This window comes from Patiria miniata, unplaced genomic scaffold (assembly GCF_015706575.1).
Source record: "Patiria miniata isolate m_02_andy unplaced genomic scaffold, ASM1570657v1 HiC_scaffold_19, whole genome shotgun sequence".
Lineage (NCBI taxonomy): Eukaryota > Metazoa > Echinodermata > Asteroidea > Valvatida > Asterinidae > Patiria > Patiria miniata.
In genome coordinates this window covers 14,977,374-15,005,370 of record NW_024037057.1, presented here as the reverse complement: position 1 = coordinate 15,005,370, position 27,997 = coordinate 14,977,374, and the positions used below count along the sequence as shown (strand labels likewise).

The 27,997-nt window shown below is 41.6% G+C and overlaps 1 protein-coding gene across 1 annotated transcript; it reads left to right on the top strand.

The window, feature by feature from the left end:
• Positions 1–21: 21 nt before the first annotated feature.
• LOC119725886 (tyrosine kinase receptor Cad96Ca-like) lies at positions 22–27,864 on the top strand. Its single transcript, XM_038197483.1, has 10 exons — positions 22–217; positions 2,032–2,111; positions 15,668–15,824; positions 17,778–17,888; positions 19,034–19,194; positions 20,272–20,394; positions 21,439–21,547; positions 23,057–23,156; positions 24,834–24,941; positions 26,293–27,864. Exons 1-10 carry the CDS (start codon positions 214–216, stop codon positions 26,306–26,308), a joined length of 969 nt encoding a protein of 322 aa, XP_038053411.1. The 5' UTR covers positions 22–213; the 3' UTR covers positions 26,309–27,864.
• Positions 27,865–27,997: the final 133 nt, after the last annotated feature.

Genomic DNA, 27,997 nt, shown 5'->3' with positions numbered 1-27,997 from the left:
ATGTCACGAGATCACGTACGTTAATCAGAAATCACGACAGCCCCAAATCCAGTGTGTGATTCTCGCTCTCAATATCTAAGTTTGGGCTCTCGGATCTTACAATTGGCGACGAGCACGGATCCTTCGCAACGCTGAGGAACCCTGCAACACTGTGAAGTTGGTTTTGACCGCCGATCTCGAGAATAAAACAGTGCATTTCCGCGTGGGAAAGTCATGAGTGAGTGAAACGTTTTCGTACACACACCCCACATGTACAGTGGCATTGGCTATACACACACCGCCAGTGAGGGTGACCGCAACGTCAGAGCCAAATTCTGCTAAATGCACATAAAAAATCGGTCAGATCTATCAAAAATTTACCAAATTCCCCAGAATTACTGGAATTACACTATAAACACTTACGATGACATGCAGATGGGTAGTTTTGCCTTAATTAAGATTCAAATGACATAATTAACAATTTATAGTCACATACAAATGTTGTGAAATTATTGGTAAATTTTCGGCAAAATGCGGATCCGGCCACGACGAAGTAAGTTTCCCAGTGAACCCCAGCACCTCGACCAGCCAACTTGTCCCATTGTGCAATGTTTTTTTTTTTTTTAAAGGATTGAACCCTTTTTTAACAAATGTACACTTTTTTTTTCAAATTTGCTGTTTTTCTGTCAAAATTATAACCATTTTTGACAATTGTGCCAGAAATCTGCCAAACAAAATCCATTCTGTAAAATTTGCTGTCAAACTCGTTTTTTAACAAAAATTCTGCCAAAGTTAGCCGAAAATCGGCTAAAACGGTCACCTTGCACAACGCATCCTGTACGTGTATTGTTAATGTACCCGTGTTGCAGCGAAGTTTAATAGGAATCCGCCGAAACTTCAGCGTGTCCCACAAACATATGTGTTTTTTTGGTTTTTTTTGTTAGAATTTGTCATCACGGCCCATACTTTCAATGATGTTTCACTCAGGGTCGCTTGACAGTGTATGAAAAAAAACTTGGCAGTAGTATGTTATATAATGATGTAAATGGGGATATTAGTAGCTTCGTTGCGACGAAATTAGGAATTGTTAGTGTTTTTCTTGGAATTTCTGATCAGGGCCCAAGCATCCAAACTTTCTCATCATTGCCCATATTTTCGAATTTTTCACTCGGGGTCTTGATAGAGTACTACAAAACTGAAACAAACGTTGGCAGTAGTGTGTTATTCAATGACGCAAATGAGGAAGTGAGTAGTTTCGCCAGAAATTCCTAATTTTGTTGCAAACTAAATTAGGAATTTCTAGTTTTTTCTTAGAATTTGTCGTCACAGCTAATATTTTCAAATGACGCAAATGGGGATACAAGTAGTTTCGTTGCGACAAAATTAGGAATTTTTAGTGTTTTTCTTGGAATTTCTGATCACGGCCCAAGAGTCTAAAAAAGGTCATGGCAGTGAACTCAAAGGCATCCCTAATGGATCAGAGGGAAGTCACGTCAGAGTTAGACTCAAATGATTTTTGCAAAAGATGCATAAAGCTGGAGAGCGAAAACAGCAAGTTGAGGACCCCCAAAATGAGGCTACAAAGCCAACTTTTGGCAAACTTAGTAGGTAAAAAATTCAGGGATGATGTACTTTTAACCAATACTATAATTTTACACCGTGCCCTGCTTTATTGGAAGTTAGTACAATTAACTTTACCAGTACTTGTGCTACGGTTAAAACTACTACTCTGCCAGTGATCCCGGAGCGTTCGCCTTGGGAAAATAAAGTGCTCTGTCACCTCGGGAGTCGTACTATATACATATAGTACTCAAAGCAGTCAATGTGTACAAAATAGCACCTATACAGGTGAAACAAAGGCCTTTATACCTGCCCCCTGCAGCAGTTGAACCAAATTTGAGAGAAATAGATGACAATAATTCACACGCAAATACCCAACTTGACTCAAAGAAAAAGGGGCTAAATTCCTGTACTTGGTTATGAAAACAGTCTGTGATGATTTTGTTTGTTCTTACGTATTTTTTCCTCCTTTATATTGATTTATTATTCAAGGTGACAATGCCCCAGTCTCCACAGAAATGCAACAGACAGTATCCCCTCCTCCACCTGAAGCCAATGAAACAAGCGAGTGTGTAAGTTTATCATTAATTAAGAACCAAGCTTTTACGCAGGGGCAGCACAAACTCCTGTAGTATGGGCTCCGTGCGCCGACAAAAGAGGGTTCCTTTTCACCTAGCAACGACGTCCCATGGACGCAACATTTCGCTGGTGGACGCGCACTGTTCATTGTGTGTGACGCACGTACACCAGGGGATTTATACTCAAACTCCAATAAAGTAGAGAGACACCAAAGTTGTGTGTGTGTATGTGCCACAGCTCCAAATTTAATTTAAGAAAAATTACCGGAGTACCAAAACGTTGGGCAAACCGGAACATTAGGCGGTACTCCTGACCACCGTAAATCATCAATGAATAATGATATCTACAGGCTACATGTACATGTGTTCCGATAGTGATACCAATACAAGATTACCGGAATACCAAAAAAGGTTGGGCAAACCGGAAACATAGACGTTACACCCGAACTCATAAAGGACTCAATGATGGATAGTGATACCCAAGACCATTATCCACACAAACCATCAACAAAGAACGCAACAATGGATTGTATGTATAAAAACTAGTAAATGCTAGGAAGTTTAAGCAAAAAGTAAAAGCATTTACTTTGGAGTAAAAGCATTAAGGAAAAGCAAATGCTTGATTTCGTATGAATAAAAGTTTTCCTTTACTGTTCAGCATTTACTAGACAACAGGTAGCAAATGCGTCTTACTGTTGGATTGTTTTCATGGACGAATGATTGCCAACAATAGGGTTTCTTTTGTGTGTACGAACTGCCGCACACACACACAGGTTTACAGGTGGTGTAATAGTCCAAATCAAGGTGATGCACACAGTACATGAAGTAGTACAAACATTTTGATCCTCAAATCCAGCAAAAATGATGACACTTTTCGGCAGTTGCAGAATACAAAAAGTATACTTTCATCATTCATGAAAATTGTAAAGGTCCACAGTGTCCTGTAGACGTCTTAATTGCATACAAAATCACAGACACACCAACATTCGATAAGATTCGATAAGAGTTTTGTTTATTGAAATATTAAAAAAATAATAGTTTGCAAAGATTGGTGACCTAATAAACTAAACAAATGATTTCATTTTGTTCAGTCCCCAGGGTGCCGTTGGATAAAATGTATCTTTAATCATTCTGTGCCGCACTGAATTTTACGCTAACACTTCTCATATCGTGAACAAAATGCGAAATTATCGTTTTTAATTCTAGTAATAAAATACATAATAAAAAAGCATTTAAATTGCGCATAAATGTTAGTCAAAATACAGTGTATGGTATTATATGTAGTTTATTAACGTTTTGTGTCAATTTTGGGGCAATTAATATTAATAAATGCAGCAGTTTTTGCTTATATTTTCAAGGTTGCCCCAACCTAGCCTTGAAAAATGACCAGTAAAAATGCTTGAAATCTGAAGCATTTACTCCTTTTTATTCATACGAAATGAAGTAAACCCTTCTAGTCTAGCGAAAGCTTGCAAGTAAAAAGTAAATACTTTTAGCTTTCAGCAAATGCTTTCCAGTTAAAGCATTTGCTACATTTTTATTCATACAAATGTAAGTAAATGCTTTAAAATGGGTAGTAAAAGCAAATGCTAGTTTTTATACATACGACCCAGTGGCTCAATGATAACAGTAGGCCTAACCACCATATAGATAGTGATACCCATGACCACTGTCCACACAAAACCATCAAGAAGGAACGCAACAGTGTGACTGTTCTCTACTCAATAGGAATCGCTACAGTAAAACCATAGACCATAAAGGTCAACAAATTAGTTATTCCAGAAAACTTTCTTGGAATAATAAATTACAATCAATTGTTCCAACCACTGGAATATGCGGCTGGTATAATCCATGTGGGATGTCACGGGTCACTTGTTACACATTCATGTTTACAATAAGGATAAACTCCCAGGTATGGTAGGGAATGGGCCGTCACGGCGCTATATTGTTCCATTACAAAATTACATCTAGCACATGAAACTTTAGAGGAATATGTACAAGCGAAATGTCCCATCCTATTGAAGTTAGGTAACTCCATATCCAAACAAATTTGGTGTTCGACTTCTTATTTGGCACGAAAAAATGCCACACGCGAGAATCGCGACCCACAAAGAAAGAACGAACACACCAATTAAGGCACTTCCAAGTGTGTTCAAACACCCTGGCCCTTCGCCCTTGTTGTGAGAAGCCATGCGGCTTGCCTCATAACGCACCGCACTCTCCCACAACTCGGTCTACGTATGTGCACCAAATACAGCCGAACCCTGATAAGAAGATCACTGTCGATACAACACCTTGCCTATAACAAGGAACATTTAAGGTCCCCAGGCTTTGCTTTCTTTGTTTTCGGTTACTGATAATTAATACAAGGTACCTGTTACAACAAGGTAATGTATAAATTCCCAAGGTCATTGCATTATCGTCAGAACAACCTCCAACACATTTGCGGAGTGAAAAAAAAACCTCAGGGCAAACACACCCTTTCTGATTAAAAAATTGAAGGGTCAAAATCCAAGAGGGACAAACCCCACATATAAGTGCTGAGAAACAGTCCATCGGAATGCAAAAGTCCGGTTGGCTGTAAAAGAATTCGAACTCAAGACTTGTGTAACTAACTTTGAGTATAAAATTATACAAATACAAAAAGGTGGACAAACAAAATATGGTTTCCTGAAACTGGTACAACATTATGCCACAGGTGCGGTTTCGTGATTGAAGGCGAAAAGTTCAGCAAGGCCCAATAACTGATACGTGCACCGAGTACTACATGTACCGCGATTAATGTTGAAAATGCTCTCACAGGCAACGAACGTGCGGCAAATTAGGCCGCTCATGGTAAATTCAACATTAATAAACAAATACCTTCCTTTCGAAAGTATTGATGTACAAATAAAAACAATATTTGGTATTCTCAAAATGCAGAAACTACGACTGGACCATATGGGTTTATAGCTGAAAAATACGCCCACCACAAAGCCACGCAATCATTCCAAGATACTTTGAAATATGAACGAATACCATTTGTTTACAGTAAATACCTACAAGCCGTACGGGGCACTGGTTCGACTATGTAACCCCAAATGATCCAATCTTTCAAGTGCAATCACCCATGCAGCGTAACATAAATTGGTCAATTTAGAATTTGGTAAATGTCAACTCATTCATTCCGTCAGGTTTTCTCCTCATGAAGATCAGAGCCTTTTAATCGGAGCAATAATTTCACGAACAAAGTTGGTTGATCTTCAGATGCACTGATGCAGTAACCCTGAGCATACTGGCTGATTGCGCCATGACGACCAAACGGTTGTTTCAGAAAAACCCCTATAGTCCCCAATGATATTAATACACCTGCTGTTGTCGCACACCCTCATAGTTTACACTAACCCCATGCCAAGAGTCAAACCTTCCCATAATTAACTGGCACTGTACTGAAATTATTATGAATGATCTTCTAAAAAAGCATGCACCCGTATGGTGTTACAACAAACGGCAGGTATATTTAAATGACCAGTGATAACTCATCAAATCAGTGTTATCAGCCAGCTGCATCGCCGACACCAATACACAGTCGCACCCTTCGTCTAACTATGCATAGATGTGACATGTAAAAGATGTATTCAACATGGCCGGCCCAACACTGGCCAAAAAGAAATACGTACTTGGTTTGCATAGACGTTCATTTCACCAACGATTTGTAAATTAAACTCTGCATCTCTTCCACAAGTATTCATATACATGGTGCTACCGCAAACTATCACTAGTTACCACTAATCCAAGCGAAGGTACAAATGTTATGAATCCTGTATTACAAGACATGTACATGTATATACATGTATACCCACAGTGTTACCTTTTAGCCCCTAAATGGATGTTAGACAACTACAACCTGGAGCCACACAATCGGCCTTACGTCGGCCAAAATAAATACATTTCGCTTCACAAACTAACTTCTGATCAGTGTTCTAAAGACGGCAGAACTCAAGTGTAGCATTCATTGAAAGACGTTTATTAACAGCCCGTAATAACATCATATAATATGGATACGGTGGCCGCGTAATGCCACTCCATAACATCCCCTTTCCTTAAGATAAGGAACAGTCTTTAGTTGTTGCTGAACTTTCACTTGAGACTGAGTGTAAAGCGTGTTCTGTTACAGTGGTGATCACGAACGCTAAACCTTTGTGAATAACTCAGCAAACATTATGAACGCTTTAACACTAGAACGTATTTGGAACAGCTCTAAACCTTTAACACTACTTAGTAATAAGGTTAGTTTAAGAACAACTTTAGTAAAAGCAACTTTAACCAATAAACTGCATGCAAGCGTAGTCTATCTAAACTAAGTGCTGGCCTATGGCCCTAAGGCTTTGTGGGTGAGTGTCCCAAAGTTGGTGGTCTGGAGATGCGACCGGATCTGGTGATGGTAGCGTTGGTGTTCAGTCCTGGAGGTTTGTCTGTGGGAGCGGAAGGTCCATCTTGTGCCTTAGCGACTGGACTGGCGGCACTCGAGTTGGGTGGCTCGGTGCTAGCTGGTTGCTGCATGAGCTGAGGTTCACTCACACGTGACTGGTGTTGTAGGTGGTTTCGCGTTTTCCCGACTGTCTCTGAGGTGTATGCGGTTGCGTCTGTAGCATTTGCTACCGACTTCTACGATGTAGCTGCGTGGCGCAACTTTGGCTTTTATCACTCCCTGGGTCCATGGGGAGCCTTCAACCTTGGGTCGAGTTTTGGCAGGGAGGGAGGCTTTTGGCAGTGCGGTCGTGATACAGTTTAGCTGTCTGTCTTTAGGTCACGACTTGCTCGGTGACGGCCTCTACAACCTGGGGATTGTACAGTAAGCTCTTGCAAGGGAGGAATGAGAGCGTTCGTCGAGACATTAAGCGCTGTGCCGGAGAGCTGGACATTCCCGGAGTAGTGGTGTTCCTCCATTCAAGGATAGCCTTCCCACGTCACTGTTGTCTTGGCAGCTTTGGTCACAAGTCCCTTGGCGATTTTGACCGCGGACTCTGCTTTTCCGTTGGATTTGGAGTGGTAGGGGCTTGAGGTAGTTTGTTCAAAGTCCCAGTCATTTGCGAACTGAGTGAACTCGCGTGACTGGTAGTTTGGTCCGTTGTCTGTGATCAAGGTGTGAGGAATGCCATGGGTGGCAAACACTGGCTTCAGTTCCTTGATTAGCGATTTGGAAGTCATGTCTTCCAGGGCGCGCACGTCGATGTAGTCTGAGTAGAGGTCTACTAGTACGCAGAAGTTTTGTCCATTGACCTCAAAACAGTCACTCGCGACTAGTTGCCACGGTGTCTTGGGTACTAGGTGTGTCATGAGAGGTTCCATGGGGAGAGCTGATTGTGACTCCTGGCAGATTGCGCAGTGCTGGACTGCCTCAACCAGTGGTGTACTGCACGCCCATGTGAGATGCATGTGCCCTTGCTGTCATGTCTGCACGGAGAGCTGTTGGGATTACAATACGCGTTCCGCGAAAGATGAGCCCGTTTTGTGTTGACAGCTCATCTCTGTATGGCCAGTATTCCCTGATACACATGGGAACTTGAGCCTTGTCCCCTGGCCAGCCTGCTTTGATGACCTGCATCAGCGTTTGTAGGGTTTGGTCAGCGAGCGTTGCCTTTTTGACTCTCTGCAGACACTCGTCTGTGACGAAGATGGTTGGTTCGATGTTCTCCAACTCCATGTTGAGCTTATGCTCCTGAGTGACGGAGAAGATCAGATAGTCTGGTGTCTGGTCTGTGACTTGTCATGTTGGCAACGATGCTCGCTACAGTGTATCGCTCAAGTACATTCGCGAACCCTGCTTGTACTCTACGTGTAGTGAGTACTTCTGTAGGCGGAGTAGCATACGTTGTAGACGCTTGGGGCTCACCAAGATTGGCTTTCTGAAGATGTTCATCAGAGGTTTGTGGTCGGTGAGTACGAGCACTTTGTCGCGGCCTAGGATGTATTGCTCAAAGCGCTGTGTGGCAAATACGATTGCCAAACACTCTTTTTGTATTTGAGCATAGTTGTGTTCTGTGGCTGATAGTGCTCGTGAGGCGTACGCGACTGGACGGCCATTTTGTGCGATGACGGCTCCTAGCCCAACCTCGGAGCTATCACACTCGATCGCGACGTCTTGGTTGACATCATATTAGCTCTGTACTGGTGCTTTAGTAAAGAGCTTCTTGATCTTGTCCAGGGCCTCGTCATGATGTGTCAACCAGTCAAATATGACGTCTTTCTTGGTGAGACGTCTGAGTGGCTCGCATACTGTGCTCAGTTCTGGCAGAATTTAGCCAGATAGGTCACCACTCCGATGAGTCTCAGCACTCCCTGGACGTCTGTAGGGCGAGGCATGTCGAGTATGGCCTTGATTTTCTCCGGGTCTGGAGATAGTCCGTCTGAGCTGAAGACATGTCCCATGTATGTGACACTTGGTAGCTTGTAGCTTGGCTGCGTTCAGCTTCAGATTCCGCTCTCTGCATCTCGAGAGAAGAGCGGTGAATGCGGCGTCGTGTGAGGCTTCTGCTTCAGCCTGCGTTTCTCCTGAGCCGTAGACTAGGATGTCATCTGCAATCACTGCGATGTTTTGCAGGCCTTCCAGGCACTCATGGAGCCTGCGCTGGAATTCTTCCGGTGCTGATGAGATACCAAAGGGCATCCTCAACCAGCGGTAACGCCCATAAGGCGTCCAGAATGTTGTCAGATAACTGGAGGGCTCATCCAAGGTCGAACCGTCCTTGGCATCTACCACCGAGAAGAGCTTGGCGTTCTTCAGTCTCGGGGCAACTTCGTCTACGGTGGGAATGGGGTAATGGTTGCGCTTGATGGCCTTGTTCAGGCCGTGTGGATCCAAGCATACCCTGATCTTGTTTGGCTTTCTGACGACTACCATGTTGTGGATCCACTTGGTAGGCTCAGTCACCCGGGCAATGGTGCCTTGGGCTGCCATGCTGTCTAGCTTTCGTTTCAGCTCTGCCCGCACCGGGATGGGTACTCTGCGCATGGTGTTCTGCGTTGGAGTGACACTGTGATCAATGTCTATGTGGTAGTGACCTGGTAACCGACCAAGGCCAGTGAATACGTCTTTGTACTCACTGAGGACCTGTTCATTGGTTTGAGTCGGTGACTCTCTCACTGCATGCACTAAGCACTCCTGTGCGAACTGCATTAGTCCCAGAGCTTCTGCTGCTTTACCTGACAGCAGAGATGAGGGGGCATCCTCCACGATCTCGAAGTGGATTTTCCTGGTGACCCCTTTGATCTGGCATCTCAAGCTGGCAGCTCCAACGGGATGAATAATCGTGGCATTGTACAGTTTCAGTTTAGTCCTTGATGGCACCGGAGGTGTGTCACTGAGCTGCTTGTAGTCTGCCAGCTTCATGGTGCTGCAAGTTGCACCAGAGTCTAGCTGAAATCTGATGGGCTTTGTCAGATCCCTTGTTGGCGTCTCCACTGCTAGCTCAACAAAGTATTGCTGCTTGGGCTTTGACTGCACTGTATAGATGCTTTCGTCACTGCCGCTTTCGTCTCCATCCATTTGGTGGAGCTTCTGTGTGGTTTCTGTGGCTGACGTTTGGTGCGGTGTGTGCCCGATGACTGGCAAACCTGTGCATAGTGGTTGCGTTTGTGGCACTTAGAGCAAGTTGTCCCGTAGGCTGGGCACTTGCCTTTGCTGTGCGATTTGCCACAGTACTTGCAATTTATGTTCGGAGGCTTGCTGGCTTTTCCAGATTTCTGTGTCCGCTGCTTGTTTTTCACAAAGTGTGCTGTCTCTGCCTCTACCGGATCCATCTGCTGAATGTGGATCGCTGCCTGTTCACTGCTGCGGCATATGTCTATGGCTTTCTGCAATGTCAGTGACGACTCATGCAGCAGACGAGCACGGATGCTGTTGCCTAGTCCTATGACCAGCCTGTCTCGGAGCATTTCATCGAGAAGCGCTCCATAATTGCATGTGGTTGCCAACTTTCTCAGCCTGTTCAAGTGTCAATGTTCTCTTTGGGCTCTCAAAATGTGCTCCAAGGCTGGTTAGGATTTGCTGTGGTGATTTTCTCTGTTCATGGCAGATTTTCGTACACTTCATAGCACTCCTTCCCCATAACTGTGAGTAATGTAGCCACATGGATGGAAGTATCTTTCTTATCCAGTTCTGTGGCCACTAGATAGTTCGGCCAACTTGCCTTGAAAAATTGCCAGTTGGAAACCTGGTCTCCTTTCATGTCCATTTTCGCCGGTGGGGGAATGAGCGAGTGCGCCATGGTTAATATGCAGTGCGTGCGTAATGTACACCGCGATGTGTCCGTTACAGGCCTCCGTAGTTTACAGCGAAACGCACGTTGACGACAATGGCGTGAACTCGACGTGCAATGTACGTGTACATGTACAGTCTATCGGTCACAGTGTAATACGCACGTGTTCAATGGCGGAAACTCCGCGCGAAAAAATGCACAGTTTATCGTTCTCTTGCACAGCCTACCGTGTATGACAGGATCGGTCTGTGCTGCCGACGGATGCCTTGTGATCCGTTCTCCAAGATTGCCGAGGATTTTGCCGGTTCTTTGCGGTAATGGCGCTGGATTCAGGACTCAAGTGTAGCATTCACTGAAAGACGTTTATTAACAGCCCGTAATAACATCATACAATATGGATACGGTGGCCGCATAATGCCACTCCATAACAATCAGCAAGCCTATATATAGTGCCGTAAGTAATATCAAAATGGATACTTGGGGTCAAATACCCGGTACCGGCATTCGCTGCAAAGCATAGGCCTAGTGGAATTTGAAGTTGCGCATTTCAAGGTCAAAGGGTACAATATCATTGTTTACAAAGCAATATATTGCGACAATTATGCATGTACATGGGTTTAATTGCAAACAGGAAACACATATCTTACTGAGTATTTTACGGATACTAACCATTGTCTTTTGGAAGTGAGGGTATTTCTCAATTTCAACTATATCAACCAGATAACCAACAAACAAATATACATTACTGTTTCCATGAAAAAAATATTAATATAAAAGATGCTGCCCACGCCCTGCGAGTCCGCTTCGCTCAACTCCACGCCGAAGTAGTTCTAGATATTCTTCCTTAATCCCTCTGTTTAGGGCTACTAGCTATCCACCTTGACCACTCAGTGCATGGGGTGCAAAGCTGCCCTTCGTGACTCCGCGTTTACATGTTCCTATCCTTAGATGTGTTTTTCCAAATGTTTACCTGGTCACCCTGCAACATGATAATACTCAGAGCAGCAGCTGTATATGTTTATTATTATTATTATTTATAATTCAGCCGTATTTCCGGGAAGGTTATTCATGTAGTTGGGCCTATAAATTCCATTGCCATAAATAAAAACTAGAGCTCGTGCAATGACCACGAATGTATAAAAAAGGTTCATGCACTACCATAGTTCAAGACGTGAGCTCAGCTATCCATTAGAAGACCATTCACGAAGTAACTATGTGTGTCCTTGGCAGGTAAATATGTAAATTCTAAAGTGTCGATTTATCAGAAATTTGATTTTTAGCCAATATCTCGGCCAATATTGCAGCTAATGTTGACAGAAGGGTTTTTGATATTAAAGCAATAATGATCAAAGTTTATTTTAAGCCATCATATTCAAAATAAACTGTAATATTGGCTGAAATTGAATATAATTTGGCTGAAAATCATTTTTTTTTGATAAACCGGCAATTTAGAATTTACATATTTTCATGCCAAAAACACACATAGTTACTTCGTGAATGGTCTTCTAATGATACATGACCCTCAAAACATGGGTTTAGACACCTTACTTATGTAGTTAAGTGCAATTTTGGCCGAGATATTGGCTAAAAATCAAATATCTGATAAACAGACTCTTTATAATTTACATATTTTCATGCCAAAGACACACATAGTTACTTCGTGAATGGCCTTCTAATGATACTTGACCCTCAAAACATGGGTTTAGACACCTTACTGGTGTAGTTATGTGCTATATTGGCCGAGATATGCCAAAACATGACTTTCCGGTATTAGCGGCACTAATTTGCATATTCCTATGCCACAGACACATGTGGTCACTTCCAGAATATTCTTATTGTGATCTCTGACCTTGAAAACATGGGTTTAGACACCTAGTTTGTTCAGTTATCTGCAATATTGGCTGAGATATAATTAAAAATAGATTTTTCGGTAATGGCGGCACTAATTTGCATAAAAACAATACGTGGGACATTTTTTGAATTTTTTAACATAGCAAATCGTTTTCTACGCATTTTTTCTGACCTAGAAACGTTGATTAGAAATTGATTTCCGAGGGTGCACGATACCCCCCTTTTCCGACTAAACTATTTGCGATCTGTGCAAAACATCAGAGCTGTAGGCTGCCATATTGACGGCGGACCGCTGAAAATGTATTACATTTTGTGCACCTTCGAGAACAGTTGTATGCCGCGCCAACAAGCGCTAAATTAAGTTACAGTATGGAGCGCCGACGGCTACAACAATTAATATGTTTGGCAGCAGATAAATTGACGATCGAGTACGGAACTTTACCCAAATGGAGCAAGTGACTGCAAATGAAATTCAATGTTTCAAGAATACCAGACTATTATTGGAAAATCCTCACCGATTCAACTCTCTCCAATAGCTGGACTGTGGCACCGACAGAACCGTAGATAACTGACGCGGTTCACTGCCTGGAGCCTCGGAGCCTTCCGCTTCCTTCGTGTGGCCGGCCGGACGCGCCGCGGCTGCTGCCTGGGTAGTGGCGACGGTGTCACGGTGCCGTCACCGATCGTGCCCGACCGAGTGTCGAGAACTCCGTAAAATATCTCCACTGAACCGCAGTATCATACTTAAAATATGTCCACTGAATCCCAATCTCACAATCATACGCAAAATATCTTGACTGAATCCGCAATACATACAAATACTGAGTATGATTAAAAGCAGCATAATGATAATTAAAAATTCTTTTAAAGCTAAACTTTCATGTTCGTCTTTTAAAGCCGTGACATAAAATAACACACATCTTTCAATACGTATTCCTGCCTACGGATTGGCCTAGCATTTTGGCGGCAACCCACTAACGATGATTGGCTGTCTACAATCTCAACGCTGATGGCTGCCTAGAATCCCGACTGCTGCTATAAAAAGGCGAGATATTCATACAACGTCCGCAATCGTAAGATATAAGACGGCAAGCATGGAAATTTGCACACGGCACCAAACCTATGTTTTCCGTTGAGTATAATGGATTTTATCATTTACTTGATAATATTTCTTGTACAATGTACATGCAGCGGCTGCGCTTCGCAGCAAATGAATTGCGTTAAGGCCAGATGGCGTCTGTCGATCACCCCCAACTCAACCTCGTCCCCAGGGTGTCGAGCAGTACGCACCCACCTCTACCTGCTCTCCCACCCTGGTATTGGATCATTTGCATGTGCAAGATTTTTGAACACGTATGCAATGACAGTCTGGTACCTGGATATGCGTTACACATTAGCGTTTGTTTTTTTGTATGCAGTGTCTGGGGTAAAAACAGAGTCAATTCGTAGCAGCGCAAGCACTGCGTGGGTTACGAAAACACGATTTTTGAAATCAAACTGTTACGATCTTATCAGACAACATGCAGTATCATATTTCATATTAATATGAGCAACTTGGAAAGGAAATTAGTATTTTCGAGAAGGCGTGGACGAATGATCGCGAAAACACGTACTGCACGTTGTGAATAATAGCACCAAGTACACGATAAAAATCCATTACTAGCCAATTACGGTATCCAATCAGGATACAGGAAGAAAGTTTCATATCCAGGGTTTACTATTGGAAACGCGGTTGGAAATAAAGTAAGCACCGGGGACGAGGTTGCCCCCAACTGTACTCTCTTTGCCGGTGAGGGGGTACTTGTTAATGGAGCGGATACACATGTACATGTATTATTGGCGAGCTGCGAAGCAGATGCGAGCCTATGTAATACCAATTTCCGTCCGTCTGTTCGTCCGTCCGTCGGGGCGTCTGGCTAGACCGTTCTGACCATACCACCCTTGTGGGGTGATGTTCCTTTCAGGACACATCACCCCATTATTTTCACAATAGAAAAACATCACCCCAGAAGGGAATCTTTAGAAAAGGGGATAATGGGAACACAATGCTATCACCCCACAATTCCGTCTGGCTGGAACGGACGTCCGTCCGTCCGTCAGGGCATTGGGACGTCCGCGTTCTGTCTGATAAAAATGTTGAAGTTTTTGGTTGTAGCTAACTTGGGGAAAAAATTAAATGCAGTTTACATGTATCATCTTCATAACTTCAGTTAGGTTCATAATCATTGCAGCAGTAAATTTTATTATTTTATTGAGGATTTTTAATTCAAGGAAATGTTAAACTGTTTAATTGTTACATGTAAATGTATACCGGTAAAACATGTGCATGTATACCGGTATAACATGTATAGATATACATGTATACCGGTATATACCAGTATAACATTTACACTATGCATTTTGGGGATGTCATTTCAGTGGTCACACTGACTTCCATTGTTCTTGAAAATGGTTCATCAAAACTCGCTTGAGACGGTTTATGAATCAATTAATAAATTTGTAAAAAAAACATTTTTAAAAGAAGTGTAGTTTACTTTTGAAATAAACTAATGTGAAATCTACTTGAATTGTATTGTACTGAAATTGTGTTTTCTTAAAATAATTGTGCCAATTTGTTGCCATGCCCAGTTTAACATTAATTCCAACCAGAAATTGCTATCTTGGGTCTAGTTTTTAAAGCTCCAATAAAACCCAATTGGAAAGAAAAAAAAATATTTCATGGTCAAATTAAAAGCGTTTATTTTTCCTATTTGGTTCTGATTGGGTCTAACTTGGACAAAAGTCCAATTAGGTTTAAAATCATTTGGAAAAAAATCCAACTGAATCAAATTGGGTTCAATTGGGTCCAGTTGCTGGGTCTAAACTGAGTTGGAAAAAAAACTGTATCCAATTGAGGCCAGCTGAGTCAAATTGGGTCCAAAATAAGTTGAAAAAAAAATCCAACTAAATCCAACTGAGCACAACTCAGTCCAATTGGTTTAAACTGAGTTGGGGAAAAACGTCCAACTGAGTCCAACAAAGTCCAATTGGTTCCAAGTGGTTCCAATCGGTTCCAATTGGTTTTGTGCCAATTGCCAACTGGAAAAATTCCAATTGGTTCCAATTGGAAAATTGAATTGGAAATTTTAGTTTTTAGTTAACATACTGAAATTCGTGGGAAAAGGACAAGGAATATTGGGTTAGGGCACATTTAAGTTTGAAAAGTTTTGTGCACAAGTCTAAGGAAATGTCTCCCAAAAGTCCAATCCAAGGTAATTATTATTATCACAAGTCTGATCTCGAGTAAATCACGGTTCACAAGTTCGGGATTACAGTGACAGAGGCACGCCTTTTCACAGTTCATTAGAGTAGCTTGCGTCTTAATAATTTGTAACGTTAGTCATGTGTTAGTGCTGGTCTGTTCTAAAAAAAAACTACGTTTATCATGGCTTATTTTGTGTGTTCATTATTTCCATGCAGAGTGCTCGTAAGAGGTGGGAGTTCAATCGAGACAATCTGAGTGTAGAACGGGAGAAGCCGCTAGGGGAAGGTTGGTTTGGCAAGGTGTACAAGGCACTGGCCAAAGGGATCAAAGGTCGAGAAGGAGTCACTCTGGTGGCCGTTAAGGAGCTCAAAGGTTAGATAAGGTGATTGGTGAGATAAACAAAATGGAAACATCCGAAGGCAAGACAGCATTCAGAATTGCAACTTATGTTTATACAGATTGAAAGGTCTAATTATAGGGTACTTGTCAACGCGGCAGAATTTAGAGCATGTGCTCAAGCGAGATTTTTATTATACCTGTTTTTTAGCAAATTCCAGTTGCAAACAATATTGCTGGATCGAGAAAAAAAACCACAATTTGTTAATTCCAACGATCAACAAAATTGTTATCAAGGAAATGCATCACCTTTTCACCCCAACAAAAAAATGATTACATGTATGTATTCATAATTGCCCCTTGAACAGCCTTCGTGCCTCATTCAATGCGAAACCACGGTGCTCACACAATAATTGCATACATTATTGGTATAAAACTTTGAAACAAAAACACTGGTCATTGCAGCATTTATTTTAAAGCTAACCTGAGGCCGGTAACAAGAATAACTATGGATAGGCCTTAACACACACAAAAATAGCTCGAAATGATTTAGGAAGCTGCGACCACATGTCGTAGCATATACGTCATGTACATGATGTTCAAGTCTATTCTTAACTTATAATTCACAACTACTCACGTGATCGCGACTGTCCATTGGAAAGGATTCCCATTATTTTGTTGTACGTGAGTTGATGCATGGAGCGATTTACATAGCATGTGGAACACCCAGTTTGATTTGTGTGCAGTGCCGTGCTAGCCCCAAAGCAAAATGAGTAAACTCGTTACCCAGATTGGTAGCTGGTCAGTAAGGCCAAAAAAAAAGGTCTCCGGTTTCTGGTATGGAGCTTGTCCAAAAAGTGGTGCGGCGACGCGGTTTTTTTTTTACCCGACTTTTTTGCTTCAAATGTCGGCTGATGACTGCAAATGGTGCCCGACTATTAACTTAGTGCAAATATATGGGAGTCCAGAGAGGCCACATCAAGCTTATTCTCGATCATAACCCCATCTAAAAACACGTTAAAATTGTGCAGCAGCAGGATTCCAGTCAAACCAGTGAGTTTGGCGGTTTACATCATCTTAGATTGAAATAAAAAACGTTTTCATTTTGCCGACGCGCATGGCTACGGCGACGCGCGCGCATACCAGAAACCGGAGACTGTTTTTTTGGCCTAAAGTGGATACCTGAAGCACGTGTTGTTGCGAGAGTCTAAGGGACAAGATGATTGGTTGCCATAAAGGCATGTGCTGGCATTTGTTACTAACTAACCATTAGAGAGACATGATGATTTCTTGGGCTGCTTTCCGCAACCTAAAACAGAAATATTAGATTGAAAACAAGAACATTAATAAGCCAAATCAAGGTTTTGTACGAGCAATCAATTCAGGGACAGAATGTTTGATAAAAAAACCCATGAGAGGCTGAAAGTTTTGGAATGGGGTTACATGTCGTCTTTTGTTTACCCCCCCCCCCCAAAAAAAAAGGTTCAGGGGATATGGCACATGTCAGATGCGCAAGCGAAACTTTTGACAGCAATGTTCACCTACTTGTTGAGCACATTTCCAAAATTTAATTTAATGGTTTTAAAATATCGACCTTGAAACATAATGGACAAACTAAATGGTTACAAATGCATAATTTGTCTCTAAGATATGCATTTCACGTGCCAGACCTGTTTGTCCACGGACGGCTTTATTCCATCGGCTTCACTGAGCTCTGGAGCTTGATTTGAAGCTGAATACCACTAGACTATATACTTATACGTGGACAATAGTAATGTTGGTGATTTGTATTCAAATTAGCATAATAACACTTTTCTTGCGCATTTTACAGATTTTTTTTTCTCCACGCGTGGTTGAAGAGCTATATTTCACAACATTATAGAAAAAAGACCAGGTAATTAAGTTAAGTAATACATGTAGCTTAAAATTCCTGTCAAAAGTGTTTTTTTTTTTTTTTTTTTTTTTTTTTGCACGCACCACCCTGTGTAGATGGAGCAAGCACGGAAGAGAAAGATGAATTCCTGAAGGAGCTTGCTATCCATACCATCATGAAGACACACCCTCATGTAGTGGAGCTCCTGGGTTGCTGCATACGAGACGGTGGGTCATAATACTCTAATCCTTATACAGGGTGAGTAAAAAAAAACGAAACACAAATGCCGGGACCATTGTTTTAGTGAAGTTCTGTATGTAGCACTCTCAAAATCTAGGGTGTAAAAGCACAATTCATAAGCATTCTTTTAGTACAAGAATCCTTCAAATCACTGATGTTCTTTTTTAAGTTACGGCGTTTTAAGCACAGCCACCGTTTTAGAGTTCTGTCCACGGATCACAAATAAGGTGTGCGTTTTTCAGCAAAACGAAAACAATTCACACACATCCTTTGTTTTCGTTTGCTGAAAGAACACTGAACTTTTTTGTGATCCGTGGGCAGAACCTTAAAACAGCGGTTGTGTTTGAAATTCCGTAACTTGAAAAGTACATAAGTAATTTGAATGATTATTATACTTAAAGAAAGCTTATGAATTGGGCTTTTATGTCCTAGATTTTGAAAGTGCTACATGCAAAACTTCATTTAAACAATGGTCCCGACATTTGGGTTCCGGTTTTTTTTTACTCACCCTGTACATTACAAGCGGGATGCCGTGCTTCGCGTGGCACCCGCTAGCTAGGAGCAGTGGTAAAAATTGTATTGTTTGCAGGTTGTTAAAAAAGTTGTCAGTGGGAAAAAAAATGAAGAAATTGCTTTCTCATCGTTGCATTCGTATCTAACGCTGCTGACCAGTGCCCCTTCATATTGACGTAGTACTGTCATGATTCAAAATACCCTGTAAAACCCGGATTGCGGGTCAAATCTGACGGGGGCATTTTACAGTGTGTCCTGCTGACACCTATTTTCTGCAGCCTGGTTGGTAGGAACTGATTATAATTTGCATCTGTCAGATACCATCTCGCATAGACCTTTCTTGAACGATTTTAGTAAGATCATGTTCTTCTATGTTTCTCGGGATTACCCTCCTTGCAAGGGCTATGAGTCACGGAGAAACAGGTGGAAAGTATTTTGGAACCAACAGGTTGATCACAAAAAATCTTGATATGAAACCCTCATTAATAAAAATAATAATACATTATTTGATTGAGATTCATCTCTTTATTTTTATTTTTATACATACATTTCGCTTTGAATTAATCTTTACGATATCAACTTTCAAACCTCCCGTTGTTCTCGTGTGTGGTGGTGACAGAGCTAATATGCATCATCACGGAGTATCTGTCTGGCGGGAACCTACTGGGTTTCCTACGAAGCAAACCACCCAGGGAGACCGGGAAAGACCTGATACAGCACTACCTCGCCAAGTTTGGGCTTCACATCTCCAGGGGCATGGCCTATGTCTCACAGATGGAGGTCAGTTGTCTTAAAGCCACCTATAGGAACATTTGAAATTAACCGGGAAAAGTACCGTAGCAGTCAACGTGCCAGAGACCGTTTTAAGGGTTCGTGGCTGATATTGGTTAGTCGTGATAACGCCCTCTCATGGCAGCAGGTTATCGCTGCAGCAGGTTATCGCGTGTCAAACATAACAACGTCTAACCCCTAGACTAATGCCAGGGTAGAGTGTCGCGACTCGTCTACGACAACCCACCAGTTAAAACTTTAAGGCAGCAACCTTGCTCCAGGTGCAGATAGGAACGGTATTATACCCTGTGAAATTATTCCGCCTAGTATGGCTTTGTGTGGAACAAAAACTGTCGTTGCTGGTGGTTTGAAAGATATGGTTCCCGCGGTCAAAATACAAGACCAAAAAGTGTGCATGCTGTTTCTCTGTAGCCAAAATGTGCAGTATCCACTGAGTTGAAACTTCAGTCACATACAACCAGATTTTTTAGCAATATTGTTGCTTCAAACAAAAGAAATACACACAACACATGGATGCTACGTACATTTAAATCATGGTGGATTTCCATGCAATACAGTATTGTTGTGTGTCCAAAAGTCCAGAAAAAGCAACATTCTAACTATTTTTTTTTGGCGGAATATTCTGAATTGGATTGATAAAATACATATATACATATATCGGCAACCACCTTCCAAAAAGGGGGCCGTATCATATACGACGCCTCATAGCTCCGACGCCTCATAATGTCCGAAATTGTGGACTTATGAGGTGATGGACTTATGAGGCATAAATTCCGCCTCATTTGTCCGACACCTCATAAGTACGACACCTCATAAATCCGACAATATTGACAAACGCTGTTTCGGACTTTAGAGTCGTCGGAGCTATGAGGCGTCGGACCTATGAGGCGGAATAAATAAATTGTATGCCTCATAAGTCCGACGCCTCATTGAGGCGTCGGACCCATGAGCCGTCGGGCTTGTGAGCGGACCCCTCAAAAAGTCGGCAGCAAATTAAAACCGGATGACTGGTGAGTCCTTTAAACATTCGGGCTTTTCATTACTTTTTTGTCACAACGACAATAGATCGTTCATCGTGACCTTGCCGCTCGCAACATTCTCATTAGCGAGGAGGAGGTGTGCAAAGTCTCGGACTTCGGTTTCGCTCGGGACATCTTCGGCATCGGCTGCTATCCTCGCGCCCCGGATGTAAGTTGCACTTCTTACCCAGAAGAAAACGCATTGAAATTCCTCATTCAAACGACAGGATATAAATTATACTCATACAAATGTAAGGTTACATTATCATAAGAATAGTGCGCTGGATTTGAATCAGCGGGTCGAGGACAGGTTTTCTGAATTGGTCTTGACCAAATGAATGGATTCCCCACTGCTAATGAAGTATGGAAGACAATTATTTTTTATGAACGAAATATCTTTAAACATAACAACACTCCATATACAGCTCTCAAATTGTGCTTGCTCCTAGAATAATCTACTGTTTTCATTATGTGATGAAATAATGCCCATGCTATGCTTGATGCGCACTGACAGAAGAAGCTGAACTCTCCTATTAAACTCGCAAATTGACACGTCTCAAGCATATTCATTACTTTTAATTGCATGGGTTCACTTTTTAAGTTCAATATCTTATAGTAGAGTTCATGTCTCTGCTTCAAAAAAAATAAGTATAACTACAAACAGACAGTAAGCCCCCCATGCTTAAAAAAGTACGGATATACAAACCTTAATTAAAGAAGGGTAGTTAAAACTTAGAAGATGCATTTGAGTCATTCAGATCATTGATCGATTGCAATTTTGAATTGATCTACTTTAAAAGAACTATTTATATAGCCCATCTATGCCCCGAATGATTGATGATCAAAGACAAACAAAAACTCGGAAACAAGATCGGTTATTCTTCATCGTTCAGTTATCTTTTTGTTTTGGAGGAGCGCTTGAACTCCCTCCTGTAAGAAAAATTTCACTCGATAATCCATTTCCAAAGTAAAACTGAAAGCAGTACCGTTGCGCGTTTACCCGTCTGACAGTAAACGCGCCGCCATTGTTCGGCCGCGCATTCGTGCACAAACACTGCGCGATGTCCTATCCAGTCTGTGTATATGGAGATCGTAAGTCAGTGACCGAAAGTCACACGATTTTTGTTGTCACAAATCAATGGGCACAGACCTTTTAGACCTTCAACACAGTAGGAACGGTATAACCATCTCTATTGTTTCTCTCTTCATACAGAAAGCTCCGATCCGCTGGTACGCGCCCGAGTCGATCCTAGACAACCTGTTCAGCATCAAGTCCGATGTCTGGTCTTTCGGCATCTTGCTCTTCGAGATTTCCACCCTAGGTACAGACAAAACATTTTGTCAACATAGATTTCATACAGACTGAGAAGATGAAAGTAGTGCCGTTGTCATATTCTGAGCTTATTGTGCTGTCTTAATTGGTTCATCACAGGTAATCAACAGACAATCGCAGACAATTATCGCAGACAATTCACATCGAATCACAAGCAATCTACATCCAATCGCAGACATTTCACATCTAATTACAAGTAATTTACAACCAATATCACAGGCAATTCACATAAAATCACAATCACCTCACATCCAATCACAAGCAATTCACGTAAGAACACAAGCAATTCACATCCAATCAAAAGAAATATTCATACTATCACAGGCAATTTGCATTCAATCACAAGCACCTCACATCAAATCACAAGCAATTCACATCCAATCACAGGAAACTCACATATCCAATCACAAGCAATTCACATCCAATCACAAGCAATTCACGTAAGAACACAAGCACTTCACAGACAATCACAAGCAATTAACTCAAAATCACAAGCAATTTACATCCAATCACAAAAAAATATTCATCCTGTCACAGGCAATATACATCCAATCACAAGCAATTTGCATCCAATCACAATCACTTCACATCAAATCCCAAGCAATTCACATCTAATCACAGGAAACTCACATATCCAATCACAAGAAATTCACATCCAATCACAAGCAATTCACATCCAATCACAGACAATTCACATCCAATCACAAGCAATATTCATCCTGTCACAGGCAATTTACATCCAATCACAAGCACTTCACATCAAATCACAAGCAATTCACATCCAATCACAGACAATTCACATCCAATCACAAGCACTTCACATCAAATCACAAGCTATTCACATCCAATCACAGGAAACTCACATATCCAATCACAAGCAATTTACATCAAATAACAAGCAATTCACATCCAATCACAGACAATTCACATCCAATCACAAGCAATATTCATCCTGTCACAGGCAATTTACATCCAATCACAAGCACTTCACATCAAATCACAAGCAATTCACATCCAATCACAAGCAATATTCATCCAATCACAAGCACTTCAAATCCAATCACTATCAATTCACATCCAATCACAACCAATTCACATTCAATCACAGAATGTTGGTCATTTGGGAGACATTCCCATAAACTTGTGTACACAATTTGTCAATCTTTAATGTCACCCAACGCAAATGGTACCCTATCCTTATCCAGGAATCTCGGTGTATTTATGTTTTAGACCACGAGCAATCAATCTAGCCTATTTTGGACACTAAACTTTTGCTTCCCTAATGTACGGTGTCTCCCTATGGTATAATTATTGACGTCGAAATGTCTCCAAAAGGTACCATTAACAGGTATTTGGCTAACTTTGTATAATTCAGCTTGATGACGTTAACCAGCATAATCTCTATGAAGTTCTCACTGTAACTATAATAATTATTTTGTTTGGTCGATGTGACCATTTTGTGATAAGAATGGTCTTCTTTTTTGTGTGCTCCAATCAGGGAGGGTGGCGCCCTACACAAAGTGCAGTAACGAGGAGGTCAGGTTGAAGGTGTCTGCCGGAATACCTCCGAAGAGACCGCCCAATTGCGACGACGAGCTGTAAGTAGCGCAATCATCGAGATATTGGCGCTCTATTGTATTATGCCATCAGCTTGGGGGTTTGGTCGGTATCAAATCAGGGCATAAATGATTATAGTGAGCATGCGCAAGGTATACGGCCCCTAGAGTGGTAACAAGCATTTTGAAGGACATATTGAATAAAGGGGTGATAACACCCAAAACGCTGCCACCGCTGCAATGCCATTACATATTTTCCTACTCCGGAGGTGTATACCTTGCCAAAAATCGCTATGACGATTATTTCCCTCCTTTGATACCGGTGGCCAAAATGTTTAACTGAAGCTGAAGGCCTAAAGTTATTTCATGAAACATCGGCTACAGAGTGGTGCAATGAAATTTAACCTCCATGTTACAGACAGTATGAAAAGTTTCCCACAACTCGCCACAGCTTGATCATATTATATTGAGACGTGTCTCCTGCTTGTTCTTTTTACTACTGTATTCATGTAGCTTAATGTTTTAAATATGGATGATTGAGTTATACTTGGACCCTGGACCCTTAAAGCTTAAAAAGTGACTTCTCAAATTTCGCCGAATGATATTTCGGAAAGAATATTGTATTCTCATGCCATTTTTTTCATCATGTGTTATCTCAATGAATGTCAGTTATTATATACACACATTTTGAAAAGACGTGAATCTGTGACTGAGACACATTTCCCATTATTTTAGAAAATACTTTGAAAAAGCACTTGACTCAGTCTCCAATGCTGTATCACAACCAAAGAACGGGCGTCTGGATACTATATTCTTTGCGATGTTTTAAACTACATATTTTCCCATATAATTCCTTTTTTCTAAACCTCTGGCAGGAACTTCTACATGTCACTTTGTGGTCGGTCAGTCTGTCTGTCCAAAAATAAGCCCATTATGGTTTCCATAAAATATAATTGTCAAAAAAGCAAACAAAATCAACACATAGATAACAAAAATTGTTTGTAACAATTCGGAAAGATATTTATGAAAAATTGGTAAATGGAAGCAAAATATGTGCACTAATGTTATGCCCACGTGGTATATTGCACGGTATAATTTATGGGAAACTTAAGGGACTTGTTTTGGTCAAGGTTTGGGAACATACTTGCGCAGCGTGATTTTTTACCTAGGACGGCGGCCTGGTACGCACAATCTCCGGTCAACGTGACCGTCCGTTGCACGGTGAAATCGTTAATGTGCCAGCGTGGATGAAAGTAGCCCGGCGTTGCACTTTTGGGTGTCGCACTTTTAAGCTCTGGCAGGGATCATTTCGATGGATAACGTGCAAGACAGCCAGAGATTATTGTTTCTAAAAATAATATCCACGATGGCCTGTTCTCCGCTAAAATGCTGTTAAATATGGCGTGCTTTCTTGACATTTAATCCAAAACAAGAAAAGATTTATCTCTGTTTCGGGCGAACAAAGTTAACAATTAACTCCTGTTATATGAAACCAGGCAATAGAGGTATTTAAATATTGAGAAATCTCTATTAATAATAGAGATATATCTATTCTTAATAGAGATGTCTTATTTTGGATTAAAATGTCAAGAATGCACGCCATAATTCTATACCCACCTCCCATGCACCCCCTCCAGCAGTTTGTCACACAGAAACACATTTCACGTTAAAGACATTATATTATTAACATCGTTTGACCTTTGAACTTTGACCTTTTAGCTTCAGCATCATGGCGAAGTGTTGGCAGAAGAATCCAGAAGATCGGCCTTCGTTCAGCGAGCTCGTAGATATCTTTGAAGACGTGCAGGACATGTATCCAGACCCAACGTAAGTCCTATAATACTCCGCCCTCAACGTTGGCTAGGACTAAGGATAGGGTTGGGGCAACCTCGTCCCCAGGGTGTCGATCAGTACGCGCCCACCACTACCTGCTCTCTCACCCTGGTATTGGATCATTTTCATGTGCAAGATTTTTGCACACGTATGCAAATGAGGAACAGTCTGGTGCCTGGATATGCGTGACACATAAGGGTTTGTTTTTGTATGGGGTGTCTGGGGTAAAAACAGAGTCAATTCGTAGCAGCGCGAGCACGGCGTGAGTTTCGAAAACACGATTTTTGAAATCAAACTGTTACGATCTTATCGAGACAACATGCAGTATCATATTTCATATGAGCAAATTGGAAAGGAAATTAGTATTTTCGAGAAGGCGTGGACGAATGATCGCGAAAACACGTACTGCACGTTGTGAATATATAGCACCAAGTATACGATAAAAATCCATTACTAGCCAATTGCGGTATCCAATCAGGATACAGGAAGAAAGTTTCCTATCCAGGGTTTACTATTGGAAACGCGGTTGGAAATAAAGTAAGCACTGGGGACGAGGTTGGGGTTGGGGTTACAGATTGCAGACCAGTAAATGACCTTCCATTGACCCCAATGGTAAATGCTGCCACCTCAGAAATTTGGGGAAAATACTCACAACTCTCCAAGGTTTTCGAGACACACATCAAATTAAAGCATATTTCATCATCTTTTATTTTTCTTTTCAATTTACGGGGGTCAACTGATGACTTTTAGGGAAAATTTCGATCCGAAGATGATCACCCCTTAAAATAATCCTGAAGCACATCGCCATTTTGAAAAACAACGTCTACACTTTTAGGGCCCCGATTTCATCCAAATTGAACGGAACTACAAGCTCCCAGTCCTGTGCACGGCTTCCACCCATATTTTTTTTTTACAAACCCTCTAGTACTCGTGGCCCACAGCATACTCAAATACTGAAGATTTTGAGGGGCATGCGAATCGTAATTTGGCCGGCGTAGGAAATTTCGGACCGACTCTGGTCTGTATTTTCAGGAACATGAGCAGTCGGAATATAGGGGTGTCGGAACATAGGTGTGTGACCGCATAGGCCTATTCAGTGACCGTACAATGTACGAACCTGGAGCCAGACTGCTCGCAAAGCGGATCCGTTTGTGCTCAAAACAAAGTTTTTTCAGAGGGTTGCTGACGTCTAAAAAGCGGGTGGGAGGGGTTTTGGGTAAAATAAAATATACAAGTTGAAAATCAATACAATGAATGGTTCCAAGAATATAGCATTGCATGGACAAGTCTCGCACCTGCCTTTTATAACAGTGTAGACCTTCTCTGTTATATTGTGTAAATACAGGAAAAGGACGAAGTAAAGAAAAAGCCTTCTAAAAACGAATCATGGAGTCGCAAGAAAATAAAGCCAGCAAGTCAATTGTCTGCGGTTACGATCAGCAACTCCGCCCCACCCCTCCCCCCCAAAAAAACCAAAAGAAAAGACCATTGAACTAGACCCAAGACGTTTCTGGTGAAAGAGTTTCGGAAAATATGGCCAAATTGCTTGTTTATAGCAACTGATTTTTTTTCCATGTAAATAATAAATTATACTCAGCTGATGTGTCATTGAATGAAAAAAAAAATAAGTAATGGAAAATGTTATACTTTTTTAGCTGAATATTTTATCCCTATATTTTATAAGAACGGATTGTATTTTTATATAAAAAAGTATATACATGTACTTTGAGATGTAAATACACTGTCTACGCACGGGTTTTCGTATTTCCTCAGCAATATGAAAACAATTGTATTGTACATGTACTTTAAGAGGTAAATTCGCTGTCTTAGTGTTTTCATAGTTCCTCAGCAACGTGGCTGGGACTGTTGGGTCTGCTGCTTCGAACGTTCTGGTATTGCACACGATCCAGGCACGTATCACCGTCAAGAGGCCCCTTTTAATGGAGAAACCGTTGTGCAAGCCATTGTCCAAAGCAACTGTCTCTTGACAGAGTATCTGGACAATAGTTTGCACAGTGATTTCGCCATTAAAGGGGGCCTTCGTGATGGAATTGATTATCGTCATCGTGCTGTGTGGTTAATTGGCAACTGTACTTCTTGCTTATATCGTGTACCAGACGCGATGCAATGAAAATAATCATAATTAGCCACAAAGTATACATCCAAGTATTGCATATTATTTTTCCACTTGCACAGCCTTCTCGTAACATCACAGTGCAGTCCCATCATGCAACAGTGGAAACAAATTGCAATATGACGTCATGTATTTCTCGAATGTAATGAACTTGTAATAACATTAAATACATTGAATCATTTGCTATCGGGGCCCAATTTCACGGCGCTGCTTAACAGTCAGCGGACAAAGTTGTGCTTAGTCAACCTTCAGCACTATTTCACGGCGTGAATGTGCTGAACGGTCGCGCGTGCATTGAGATTTCTATTGATGCGTCACGAAACTCAGCAAATTTTCTTCTGAAATAAGCGTGCTTTTGTTGTGCTCATGCTTACGGTCTCCAAGAAATAGACGGAGGCTCTGTTAGCAGCAAATGGCGTGTGCTTAGCAGCGCCGTGAACTTGGGCCCTGGTTCGTAAGTGCCGGACTGCGTCATACAAGCAGTGCACGCAATACTGATTACCTTTTGATAGAACACGCCACCTTTTACTGCTGAGATTTAAATTTAGATTTAGATTTCTTTATTTTCACACCAATCGTGGCCCTGAGGCCAAAATTAAAAGTGTGGTACATGCAATATACATTGGCAGCAAAATACGCATGTACATGTATGAAATAAAACAGTGGATATTAAAACACTTTTGTAAGACAAAAAACGATATTAAACGCCGGGGGCGGATCCAGAACACAATTTTTTGGGGTGGGGGGTGCAAAAAAAACATTTGGGCCCCCCAAAAAAGTGGGTCCAAAAATTACGGCGTGATGTTCGGGGCCCGCTTAAAAAAAATTGGATTCTAGATGCTCTGTGGTGCGATCTGAGGCAATTTCTGACCACTTTAACCAATGTTTTTTTTTTTGAGGAAAAGATGGTGGTGTA

Bases quoted from the DNA above. Each gene is read 5' to 3' on its own strand.
- LOC119725886 (XM_038197483.1), top strand. The intron at 15,825-17,777 runs GTTAGATAAGGT...CACCCTGTGTAG, and splicing joins GGCCGTTAAGGAGCTCAAAG to ATGGAGCAAGCACGGAAGAG. The intron at 17,889-19,033 runs GTGGGTCATAAT...TGGTGGTGACAG, and splicing joins GGGTTGCTGCATACGAGACG to AGCTAATATGCATCATCACG.